Source organism: Parasteatoda tepidariorum, chromosome 2 (assembly GCF_982258835.1).
Source record: "Parasteatoda tepidariorum strain Cologne lab strain chromosome 2, Ptep-v5.0, whole genome shotgun sequence".
NCBI classification, from domain to species: Eukaryota; Metazoa; Arthropoda; class Arachnida; order Araneae; family Theridiidae; genus Parasteatoda; species Parasteatoda tepidariorum.
The window spans coordinates 42,171,298-42,185,221 of record NC_141756.1 but is presented as its reverse complement, the minus strand read 5'-3'; the positions used below and the strand labels follow the sequence as shown (position 1 = coordinate 42,185,221).

General features: G+C 27.4%; 1 protein-coding gene across 2 annotated transcripts in view; it reads left to right on the top strand.

Annotated features, from left to right (window-relative positions):
- The window catches only part of LOC107442485 (partitioning defective 3 homolog), a 106,657-nt gene extending 93,285 nt beyond the window's left edge, over window positions 1-13,372 (top strand). For both annotated transcript variants that reach the window (XM_043047714.3, XM_043047713.3), the window contains 6 exons: window positions 324-468; window positions 1,277-1,396; window positions 2,596-2,872; window positions 6,057-6,107; window positions 10,775-10,836; window positions 11,606-13,372. In XM_043047714.3, coding sequence (XP_042903648.2) covers window positions 324-468; window positions 1,277-1,396; window positions 2,596-2,872; window positions 6,057-6,107; window positions 10,775-10,836; window positions 11,606-12,074 — 1,124 coding nt within the window. In that variant the 3' untranslated portion in view covers window positions 12,075-13,372. The remainder of the gene's footprint in view (window positions 1-323; window positions 469-1,276; window positions 1,397-2,595; window positions 2,873-6,056; window positions 6,108-10,774; window positions 10,837-11,605) is intronic.
- Window positions 13,373-13,924: the final 552 nt, after the last annotated feature.

The following is a 13,924-nucleotide window of genomic DNA, read 5'->3' as shown; positions in this document are numbered from 1 at the left end:
GTAAATTAAAAGTGAAGGAGATTCGAAGAATAAAAATCTTTTTGTAGTTTATTATCTACTTTTTAGTTATGACAAGGTTTCACCTTTATCCTGTAAAATATTGGTCAAGCGACTACCATACATTTTAGGGATCGTTTTACCTTCTTCCTTTCCCCCTAATTTGTTTCACATTTGGTTTTCAACACCATTCATTTGATATCTTGATTAAGTTATGTCATTTGTGTTTAGTGCACTACTACAACTGCAACCTAATTTTAAGTTCCCATGAAATATTTTTTTAAAATTTCAGTTTATTTGCAAGTATTTTTGTTTTAAAATTCTAGATTCAACTGTCGATAAAGACAAAGTACCACAAGCTACTAATGGAAATCGTCATACTCGTTCGAAAACAGTTGAGACGATGGAAAAGAAGGAAAATAAAAGTCATAAAAAGAAAGGTATATTCAAAGGATTGGGATCAGTTTTCAAGTGAGTAAATATTGTGAAAAAAGTATTTAAACTTGCATTCATTGCTCTTTGATAAATTTACCCTTTAAAATTTGCTTGATTTAGAGACATTTTTGTTACTCATTCATTTTTGTATAATTTATTGCAATATAAAGTAATTATGGCCAATGGAAACAAATAATATTAATAAAAGCTTCAAAGCATTTGATGAGACAGAGCAAATAGAAAATATTTGGTGATTTGCATCAACTTCTCTATACAATTTTGTCTCACTTCCCGATTAATTGTTTTAAACAATCCGATTTTTTACATTAGCACAAATTGTGCTTTTTAAAATTGATCAGAATTAGGTTGAAATAAGTTTTATATGACAGCCATTACACATATGCGTTAAAATTTAGGAAATGAGTATATTGGTAATTTTTCCTCAAGGTAAGATTTCTTTGGTTTATTAGTTCTCTAATTTTGAAGTTTCACTTGATTTAAAGAAGTTCCATAGCTTCAACTTTGATGATTTTTATCATCTTAACTAAATTAAGTTTCACTCCATTAAGAGATTTGTCCATTATGGGTGAAGAAATTTATTGTGTTTGAAGTGTGAAATGTTAGAAATATCTAAGGAACAACTGTTTCATAATGAACCTCACATTATAAAACCTTACTTTTATTTTGATAATTGCTTTACTTTTTCCTTTTTGAGCTCATAATTTATAAATTTATGTTACAATCTTATGTTTATATTACAATAGTGTGCAAAGTTTTGAAGATTTTGCCAAATGTTGTTTTTAGCATAGAAATTTGATGCTCTAATTTAATTTTTTTTTTGTAGGTTTGGTAAGTCTTCTAAAAAGTCAAACAAAGAAACTACAGCTACTTCTTGTAAAGAACCTGTACCTTCACAACTCATAAGCGCACCGCTTCAAAATGGTGTACTGGCTGAACAAGAAAGGTATGCATACGGTTTAAATCAGTGTTATCACTGGCTCTTCATTAATTTAATAACCAAAGCAATTTAACTAATCAAGAAAATAATTAGCAAAAGGAAAGATTTATTAGTAAAATGAGATTTGTCTAAAAATAGAATAACAATTGCAATCAGAGAGTGGTACAATATGATAGTATGCTATTCTTTTCTCTGCCAATCAAACTTTCATCTCATTGACAATGATTTTTTTCCTGTGGCAAATTCAACTTAATTGAAGATGAGTAATTTGCTTGAAACTTTCTTGACTTTTTGCAATTCGGCAAATACAATTGATCATTTTGTTGCCGAATGCAAACGTTTGTTGTGATTTAGTGAAACAGAAATATGCAGCAAGGATTCTGGTTTTTATCAACATGAATCGTGCCATTATTATTTTTTAGTGTTTCACCTTATCTTATATTTTAAGAGATGGTTTCAGGATTTCTGTGTACTCTGAAAACCAATGTTTCAAACTATTATATTCTTTCTTAGGGCTCTTGCATTGATACTGCAAAGTTCCTGTACTTTTACCTGAAGTAAACAAATTTCTGATATACAACAAAGACTTCATGAAAATATTTTATAATGAAATTCATTGTTAAGGTATTATTTCTGGATAATCTTTCCAAGATATGAGCCTGTAAGGAAAAATATATTTAAATTTTTAAGCCAAGTACTACTTTTGCAAAGAATAGCATAGGGAGAATTAGGTTTTGAAGTGAAACTGCAGCTCAAAATTTGACGAAAAGCTGGAAATAACTCTTAAAAATTAAATGCATTAAGTAATCGAACATAAAACATTAATATTATCTTGGAAAAATAAATAAAGAGCAACAGAAAAAAATATATATAGGTGGGATACCAGTGTTTAATCTGTGCCAAAGGGTTAAATGCTAATGAGGCCATAAAGCTGTAGTTGTTTTAGAACTTTCGCACTTTAAATTTTATACAGGGCCTAACAATGTGTTAGCCTTAAAATTATCATATTGCATAAAAAATTATTTGTTTTATTTCTACAACGTTTATAGTATATTTGGAAATCGTTACTATATTTAAAGTCAAATATCATTATTTTACAAAAGGCTTAATCATCTTCTTATATATAATGTTCCATTGCAGTTTCTTTATATATGTTTTTTTACATAATACAACAAAAATTTTACAATCATGCATTTTAATTGCAGGCTTAATAGGTTACACCAAGAGCAACTGGAGTATCAGAGATTACATTTACAAACCAATCGATCATCTCGAAATTCTTTCACATTTCCTCGTAATAGAAATGCTTCATTCCAGAATCACAGTACTAATCCTCATTCTCCACAAAATCGAGTAGATAGAATGTATGCATTAAGAACTGAACACCAGAAAAAGCACAAACAACGTAATGGTTTTTATCCACAAGAAGATCAAGAAGAAATGTATGAACAACAAATTAAAGAAGCTGTTGATCCACCTATGGTAATAATTGATTTTTATAGATCATATATTTTTTCCTTCATTTTATGTTATCAAATACGACTATTTTTAGTTTTATATATTTTTTTTCTAATCTTTAGCTTGTTTTAAAATGTTCCACCATAACACAGGGATGCGAAAACGTTTTTTGGTCAACGGCGAAAAATCAAGAAAAAAAAAGTTTGTTGGGAAGAGTAAAAACTTCTAAAATAAAAATTCTAACTTCTAAAATAAAATGAAGTCGATTCATCATTGAATGCATGGAACTCTAAATCAACTTTGCGTTTTTTAGTTGACATTTTGGGGTGAAAAAATTTTACAAATAACTCAAGAAAGCATTGGACATTTTATACATTTAGTAATTTTACCATTATTTACAATGACGTTGCATGTGCGGAATTTCTCCATACGCAGTTAGAAAAATCCCCTCACTGGAGCTTAAAATGCACAGTCTGCCACTTGTGAAGTATTCACCTATATTAAATTCCGTATGTATGCTCCTCGAGAAAAACAAACGCTCGTTGGAGCCAATCTATGGCTATTCTATAAAGAACTTCTGCTTTCAACATTTTACCAATTGAAGCTGTCTGTGCTAACTATTTCCATCAATTTATGTTTTGTAGTCATCAGTACTTTGTTGAAAAAGAAAGAACAAAAATAGCTTTAAACAAAGTAGACAAGAAAATGGATGTATATTGTTTATATTCGCCACTGATCGGCAAGTTAAAATTCTGTCCGCGGGCCGGATAAAACCTTCCAGCGGGCCATAGTTTGCCCATCCCTGCCATAACACATAATTTATTTTCTTTTAATTTAATTTATTATATTTTAGTTAGCTAATTTAGGAATTAAGGCTTAAACAACTTAATTACTGTTCTTTTATCTATGATAGATATTTGAAGGGCATTTAAATTATAGTTAAACTTGAAATAAAAATATTAATTTCCAGCAAATAATTACATATTTATTTTATCACCTCATAGCTTTGTAATCATAATACAGCGGTTATAAATTCTTATCACACAAGGATCTTAATAAATGTCTTGGTTTATCTTGAAACTAGAAGCTAAATATTTTGTGTTCATCAAGTTTAAAAGTTAATTAAAAAATTATTATGTTATTTATTTCATAAATATTTTGTTAAAATAAACTATTATGGAAATAAAATTTACTGAATATTTAACTAACTTCTACTAAAGAATAATCTCGAGTAAATGAAATAATTCATTTGCAAATCTTTTAAACAATTAATGTAAGTGCATAAATTTTAAAACACAACTTTCTATAAAATAGTTTAATATTTTCCTCGATTTAACTAGATACTGTGCAAAAAAAAAATTCCTGAATTATTTTTGATTTAATCACTGGTTTTTGTTCTACTAGTAATCAATTTTAATGGTAGAGGGAGGTGACCTCAAATATGCTAATAAGTTAGTGCAGACAATATTTTAAGTTACAAAACCAAACACTAAAATGTTTTTTGTAAATAAATATGCTTCCCCCCCCTGACGGATTTGTATTTTTTGACCATTAAAATGTAGGCTGTAGTCGCTATCTGGGAATTGTCCCATTAGTTTGGTCTGGAGAAATTTTACTTCTCTGTTAAATTAATGTTTTTTTTGCGTATTTCGCCATACATCGAGACCTTTCTAAGCTAATTAAAAAATGTTTGGACCCAGTTTTACAATTCGTTTATCCAAAAAAATTTTTTTAAATTATTTTATTTATAATTGAAAATTTTTGAATTGTAAAGTATGCTAATTTTTACATTACTTTAAAGAATGTAATTTTTTTTTATAGCAAAATAAAGAATTTGAATGAAATTAACAGAATAGTTCCTGAGAAATTGAAGTGTAAAAAGTTATTTTTACTTAAATGTGAATTTTTAAAAAACTATTTGACAGATTTCGTTCAAGTTTTGTATTTTGCCATATAAAATTATATGATATAAAAAATTATATATCTAGGTTTGTTTCAACTAATATTGAATAAAAAATAAATATTTGAAAATTATTTTCTGCATGAAATTATCTTTGGGTAAAGGAATTTAATAATTGTGTGCGAAAATTTTTCAATTTCGCTTAAAAGTTCTTGAGATATTGCAAAATATGTAGAAAAGTAAAAATAACATTAAAGCATCCAAGTTCTTGATAACTGTCCTGATCAAGCTATGGAGATCACATTTCCCAGATTGCGGCTACCTCTTATATTTTGGGGGTCAGAAAGCCAAATCTTTTTTTTTTTTTTTTAAAAAAGGGTATATTTATTCAGTGAAAGTACATTTTTATGTCTGATTTCGCAACTTAAAATATCATCTGCATTAATTATTTAGCATATTTGAAGTCATCCCCTTAAATAATTAAGTTTGAGTCTTAAAATGTGAAGATCTGATCATTAAAATTAAAAGTTTTTTAGTCTGCTACTTTTTTTTTGCGCACTGTGCATCTAAAAAGTTGTATAATGTATTTTCTAGAAATCTAAAAATAATATCTAACTAATAGGAAGAAACTGTTAGAAAGGAAAATATTTCAAAAGTAAAATTTTTGTTTCATAAATTTTGTTGAAGGGGTTCAAACTTTCGACTGCTCTCCTGACTAAACTATTTGATATATTATTTCCCCGATCGTGACTATGGATCGTAAACTATTTATCAATTATCTATAAACCCCTTTATAGAATTTTTCACGTTAGAAGTAAATCACATTAATTTTCATTAAGATCATATTGCAATTTAAAAATATTGATAAAATCATTATTTATGATTATTCTGCTTTGATTTTGCTACTTAAATCGAGATTGATTGTGTTTGTATAGTTATAAAATTTTAGAGTAACTCAGAATAGAGAACTAAATTCCTGTTATACAAACAATTGAGTAAGTGTTTTAACTTTGCCACCAGAGATTTACATATTGTGCATGAATTTTTAAATGATCATCAGTAGATATAAGTATAGTTTTAAGCATACCTTGAATTACCAGAACTGATGGTACTCTTGTTTAGTATTCTTATTCAAACTAACTTCCTGTCATTACATACTGAGTATATTAGAACTCTTTACAAATCTACTAATGAATTTGACCATTCTTATTTTTTAACTAATTTAAAATATTGAATTTTTTAAGCAAATGGTTATGTAATATTGCATTGAAATTTTATTCATAGTAGTATCTACTTTTAATTTTGCAGGTAAATCGTCCTCTTCCACCAATTCCTCATCAAGAACCAGTCTCTGAAAAAGTATGAGTTTGAATCTTTACAAATTTATTGACAGATGTTATTACAAACTATAACTAAGCAAATTTAAATTATTATTAAGAATCTAGTGTATATGCATGTATACTAATATATGCAGGGATGAGATTGTTCCGCTTTTTTCACTTATCTCTTGAATTGCAGCTTTTTTTTTTTTAATCAAAAATTCAGATTTTTCTAAAAATTTCACTTTTTTTAATAAGTATTCCGCTTTTTCAGAAAATTCACCGGTTTTCAAAGAGATACAGAAAATTCCAACTACATAGCTACCAATCCTTTCTCATTTTTACTTATTTTAGCTATTTTCTCCCCTTTTACTCGCAGCAGATAAGATTTTCCGAATTTTTTACCCACCCTCCAGATATATCCGATTTTTGTAATTCAAGCGACGCTATTTCTGACGAGCCTTTTAGAGGTCCCAAGCCTGGAATCTGCTAATATCTCGATTTTATTTGCACGATTTTAATATCAAACATAACTTTTCATATTTGCGTGTTGCGATTCTTATTCACATGATTTGAATATTGTGCGTTGCGATTCTTATTTACAAGATTTAGAAATCCAGATATTGTGATTTGTATTTACGCCTTTTTAAAAACCTATGTAGCGATTCGTATTCACGCAAGTTTCAAATTCAATGTCTTGATTTGCTCATACAGTTTATAATATCAAACATTGATTTTCGTATTTATACGTGATTTTAAAATAAGGCATTGGGATTCGCATTCACACATTCTAAAAATTTATAATTCTTATTTATGCAATCTAAAAATTATGCATCATGATTCGTCTTTACGCTATTTAAAAATTATGAATCGTGATTTGTATTTACGCGTTTTAAAAATTCTATATCCCAGTTTGTATTTTCTCATTTTCTAAATTGTATATCTAGTTTCATATTCATGTGATTTCAAAATCCATAATTGTTATTCATATTCACGCAATTTTAAGATCAACTATCGCGATTCTTGTAAGAAGTAAATTATTATTTTTAATTAGTTACTATAAAGGTGACTGTTTTTCTAACGACGATTATTAGTATATGTAAGTGTTACAACATCAGAGAAACTGGAAGGGAATATATTCAAAACTTACATTCTGTGCTTGCGAAGAAGAAAAAATAGGATTTGTCACAAGATGTTTGAAGATGGACTAACGACTAAATATAGCAAACATAAAAGATATAGCAAACAAAAGCAATAACTTGAAAAGGGATTTAATTAAAAGAAATTTTTTTGGAAAAAGAGTTAATTAACTCATCATCAAAATTTTATTTATAATTGCTGTTATTTACGCTATAAAAGGCAAAATTCTTATCAAATAAAAAACAATTATCTAAACAGTTGCTGATTGTCATGTAATTTTTCAAACTGAAATAGCAATTTTTGTATGTTAAGGAGTTACTATATATTTCTACTTTACTGTTATTGATATGTTTCAAAGGGCTCTAGTTAGATTAGACTATAATATGAGCATAATGATTCCATCCATTGTTAAAGTTTTTTTTTTCCAATATAATTTAAAATGTAATATTACTGATATATTTGCTATAAATCACATAACAGTATTTATTAAAAGAAATGAAGTATTAATGTATATTCTCAGTAGTTTTAATTTGCTAAACCAGGTAGTTTTTCAAGTAATAATTGTCTCTTATGTGAACTGAGGAAAAATATAATTTCCAGTTTTATTTTTTCAATTGGTAATTTTTATTTTCACAAAATGTTAAGTAGCAATGTTTTTTTATTTTTATTTCCAATGCAGCAGGCGATACGGACATTATCCTAACCCCGTACAGAGATCGAAATAAAACAAAAATACAAATACAGAAGGAGATGAAATATACAAAATACAAAAACAAAAGCAAAACATCAAACACAGAAATTAATTCAAGAACTTAAATTGAACAAAAGTTCTCTGGCCTCCCAGTATCGGGAGTAGATGCAGTTCTTTGTCAGAACTGAACAGTTTAGAAGATGTCCAGCATTCATCGTCGCACCACTGCGGCAGAGGGGGCAGGCAGGATTATCCACTATTTTAAGACGGAAAAGATGGTCGTATAAGCAGTCGTGCTTGGTAGCAAGACGAAAGGCAGCTACAGCACTGCTTCTTGGGCAATCGAGGAGATTAAAGATGTCATTTCCCCACGATTTTTCTTTTGTTCGTTCCTTTAGCAATGATATATGTGTTGTCTTAATTGCATGATTAATCATTAATGAAGTGGACTTATAAGTAGCAATGTAATCATTTATATAATAATAGAATAGTACACAATTGTATGTCAACACATTATTTATTACCTTAAACTGTCTGGAATTTATTATTAAAAGGTTGCGCTTGCGTAAAATTTACGATCGTGGAAATTCAGCTTTTTTGCCTTTTGGCTAATCTCATCCCTGTATATGTAGATTGTGTTAAAAAAAATACAGTGAAATATTTTTTTAGCATCAACAACTGAATATTGAGTGAGCACTCATAGGCAAAAGTAGAATTTTTACAAAAAGTAGACATTTTTTATTACTGAATAAAAATTAGTTTTTTGGTGGGTTAAGAAAAGCTGGAGAAAAAAAACTTTTAAAATTTTACGAAAATTATTTTTTTCAAAGATGTTAGGTTATTTTGAAAAGCCATGATTTATAAATCATGTTATTTGATTTAATGTAAATTTTTTGAGGACTTGTGATAAATTTTAACATTTAAAAATTAAAACATTTGATACATCATTTAACATCAGCTTTAAAAAATATTTATGAAAAATATAAGTTATTTAAGTAAAACTATTATTTTTTTAAAATTTAAAACAGAAAATGTAGTTTATGCAATGTCAAATGTATGCTTATTAGCTTGATTAGATGACCATTATCCTGCAAAATAAACAACTTCATATTATGTTGAATACTTAATAAACAAGTTTTTTTGGAATTATAATCTCTGCAAATTTAGCATCGAAATTAAAAATGCAATTCCTGAAACCTAGCTCTTCAGAATATCTTAACTTAATTTTAATCACAAGATGAAAATACTGCTGTATATATAGAATAAAAATGAATGCGTTATTTATTACAAACTTTTGCAACACGCTATAGTTGGTTTCTTTTCTAATCTGTTTTTAAAAAAGTATCTATTAACCTATCTTTGATTTAATTTACCAAAAATATGAAAAGAAAATAGTAATTTTAACTATTTTTGATGGTAGAGTTGTTAACATAAATGAAATGTTATGGATTTAAAAATCAATTGTTTCATTGTGAACAATATAAAAATATAAGTGATGGATTATCCTTGAATGTCTGACGAAAATTTTTAGATGTTTAAAAATCAGAACATATTCAAATCATTAAAATTATTATGTTGCATTGAAGTTGTATGTTACTCTTTTGGTGTCAAGTTACCTATTATTGTAATTGTGATGAGTCTAAGCTTTTAAATGGTTATTTCCGTGGAATACATTGACAATATTTGCAATTTATACGTAATTTCCGAAAGAAAATCTTATTTGATTTTAAATCTTTGTTTTTGCTGATTGCAGACCAAATGAGTAAAAAAAAAAAAAAAACTAAACTTTAGAGTAAAGATGTTGCCATCCGGAAATTATGAAATGTCATCAGCATATGATTTAAACAAACCAATCACAAGAGCTCTTACAAATTATAGTGTTGCAAACAGAAATGCAGAAAAAACCTGAAGTGGATAAGATAGTGATTATCTAAACCAGGGATGGTGAATCATTGGCACGCGTGCCATTTATGGCACACGACACAATATTTCGTGCACGCCACCGATCACATTTGTTATTACACAAATGGTATTACACTATGAAGCATATGTAACAATTAAATTAAAATTCACAAAAAACACACAAAATAATAAACTATTATTAATAAAAAATTAACAATTAAGCTAAAAAAACAATAACCATAAAAAATAAGCTAACAATAAATAACTATCAAAAAAATTAACAGTCCTGCTTAAACTAACATCTTACAACCTAATATAAGTTATTTGTCATCTAATCTGCAACAACAGAAGTCACACTGATGTTACTTTAAGTTGAATTACGCGTATAACTGAGACAATGCGAATTTTTTTTTTTTTTCATTGTAAATAAAGAGTTTTGAGTTGATAGTATTTAGTATTAATATTTTCCCAATAATCACGAAGTCAATATTATTTGACGGCACGTCTATAACCTCATCAAACAATTTTTTAGAAAAAATGGCACGTTGGTGTATAAAGGTTCGCCACCCCTGATCTAAACCGAAGAAAGTGTGTGACGCAGACCGCTCTTGACTAGATTATGATTATTTCTCCATATGAGTAGAGTTGGTGATTTACTATTTTATAATTATGTTTGGAGAACAAAATAATTTGGGTTTTTGCTTTAAATTATACTGTTTGACACTTAGTACTGGACTTTTTACTAACAGTATGCTTTCTTGCTATCTTTACATCATTTGGTTTATAAAAATACGGTTCAAAACATTATTTAACTTCAAAATAAACTCTAAATTAAATGTTATTTAACTTTAGAGCTGCTAAAATATTTCTAATTGAGAACAATTATACAAATTGAAACAGATATATATATATTTAAGACTAACTTTTTACCTTTCAACATTTTGCATATATTAACTATGACACATTATTTTTAGGAAAACTGTGCAGAATTATCTCCAAAGTCAAAAACATTAGAAATTTATAAAGAAATGTCAAAGTAAGTTTTTAAGACACTAATAACCTATCTATTTTATTAAAAGCTTTTTGTATATCATTCTGAGAGAAATGTTATTTCATTTTATGTTATTCAATTTTTTTTAGCTTGCACAGTTCAACATATATAGTGAAAAAATTATGAATATCATAAACGTAATTTAGCTCATGCTCATAGTGTCTAGAAATATTTTATATGAAATAAAAGCTTGAGGGCAAAATTAAAAAGGCTCAGCTAACCAATTTAGACAAAATTATTTAAGTGATTTTAATTTCCTATTATCCTGGATAGTGTTAATTCTAAAAATCGATATAAAATTAATTTTGGTTATTTTTTAAAACATTTTTCAGCATACACAATTAATTTGAAAGAATTAAATGGCTCAGTTGTCAACATGTAGAATTTTTCCTTGCTTAAAATTCTTGTACATTAATAGTTGCTTATCATACTAGAAAAGAATGTAAGAATAATCCAAATGATTTCATGAACTGAAGTTCATGTTGGGAAATTAATTCAACTTTTTCAATATGACATATCTGTAGTATCAGATATAAACAAAAAACTAAATAAATGTTTAAAATGTAATTTTAGAACTTTTCAGAATTTTTTTTCAAAAACTTAAAGCTTTTATACATTCTGGCATACACAAGACACCAGATAATAATTCTAAAGAATAACTAAATTTAACAATTGACGTGGAATAGGTTTTAACAAAGAAATAATTAAAATTTGTATCAGTTTTAAAAATTAATAATGTAAATTAATTTTTCAGGCCTGGAAGTCGGAAGGGATTCGTAGATCCTGATCGCTACAGTCACTACATGAATTTTCAAGAAATCCAGCAGCATTTGCAACAATTTCGTCATCACCAAAACTTGTTTTTCAATGATTCATCAGAAGTACAAAGTCCATATCTCCTCACAAACTCTCATATGGTTAGTCCCCACAAACGATATTATAGACATACAGTGAGTTCACCAAGGTCTAGACCTGTATCAGAGTTTTTCGATTTCCGAAATGAAGAACAGAGTTCTTCAACTAAACGAACTTCTGAGTCTGGTTCCTTGCCTCGCAAAATGTTCCAAAATGGGCGACACAGACCACCCATTCCAGCAGCATTCTTAACACAACAATCACAAAATGGAGTTGCAGGGAATCGACGAATACCAAATAATTTATATGGTCAAACATCAGGATTGGAGGAAATGTATAAGCACAAGTCATCAGGATCCAAAGTGTGATATTTTAATGTATTATTATTTTCTTTTAAAATTTCATTGTGTGAAACAGTTTTTAAAAGATAAATTGTATTGTGATTTTCATGTTTTAAAGAATCATATTTTGTACAGAAGCATATAGAGTACACATGGTTATACAAGACTTCAACAAAGATATGTCATATATCAGAGCTTTAACTTGATCATCAAACAATTTTCCATAATCTTTGATTAATTTAATTGTAACATAATAATTTTACATGTTTATATTTTTTAAATTAGGTAAATGTAGTGAAAGTTTTCTTTTAAAAATTATATTAAAGAAAAGAAAAGTAATTTTTGACTGTCTGTTTGGTTGCTTTTACATTAAAAAAAAAAGACAATAAAACAGATCAGGTGGCCATTAACAATATACCATGCCTATGAAATAAGCATAGCAGGCTCACATGTGGATATGTTAGACTCAAAATAGCATTGTTCTTGGGAACTAAACATCAAATGCACTCCCAGATATGAAATTGTTATTCCTCCCCCCTGTCATTACAGTTGCTATTATTTTGTTCTTATATTTTTTAAAAAGAAAATCAGTGAATTTGTTCTTAAAAAATGAATGATTGCTTATGTGATACATAAAATTATTTTTTAAAATTTGACGAATCGATGGTTTTAAAAGCATGTTTATTGCTTAAGGTTTGAAATGATTTAGTCTTAGCTTACATGATAGATTTAAAGAGACATTCAAAGTCTATGGAATTGTAAGTTTTTAGATAGTTTTCTTTTTTAAAAGATAATTTAGGAAAGATTTTCTTTATAGATTTAATAATTTTATAAAAAAAGACTGCCTGTTTCCTATAATTAAGTATTAACTGGATCCTTTCCTTCCACTGTCAAGATGACACTGCTTATTCAGTTAAATTTCCAGTCCTCACCAGTTAGGCTATATTTTATTTCTGAAATTCTACTTTTAAATTTGCAATACTATTTTCATTAAAAGTTGTTTTAAAAATTGTTTTTATATTTTACTGACTAGTTGTTCCTTAAAATAAACAATTTTAAGTATTTATATGCTTAAAAACTAAATTTTTACAGGACAAAAAAGATTTTGTGCTTTTCATCACACTAACCTGAATAATACTGAAAACCTGAATAAATAATGACTGAATAGTCATTACATGTAATGCAGTATTTAAAAATTAAATCAATAAATATTTATGTGCAATGCTCAATTCAAAATGAATCAGCATGTATTTAACAAATCATCTGTTGTAAATATTTATACATAGTGTATTTATTAATGTGATTAAATAAATTTTTTGCATAAATTTAGTCTTCTCTTTGATATTTTTACACAAACTAATAAAATGTTTTAGATTCCTATTCAATAAATACAAAATTAACTGTTAGAAAAAGAAAGCGAAATATTTGATTGCATAGATCAGTGATTCTCAACCACTGTGCCGCCAAATATTAGGAATGATACAATAACAAGTATAATGTTTTTTCTTATTGCGAGTAAACTTTAAATAAAAGAGAAGTGTACATATATAATATTATGTATATATATATATATACTTTTTATAATTTTTTCACGCTTTAACCGTGTGAACATCTTTGTCAGAAACAAGACAATCGCCAACAATCTTAAAATAAGAAGGAAGTGTTTAAATTGTCTATAAGCAGACAATTTTAAAAAATGTTGAAATAAGTAGGAAATTTAATGAATATTTAAATGATAAATTAACAAAGGAAAGCAAGCTAAATATTAACTTTCAAACAGAAATAAAAGCTAATCATTAAAGTAAGCTATGCAATTTAATAGTTATAAAAACAAATTAACAAAGGATAACTAGCAAAAAAATAAGCTAACAATTAAT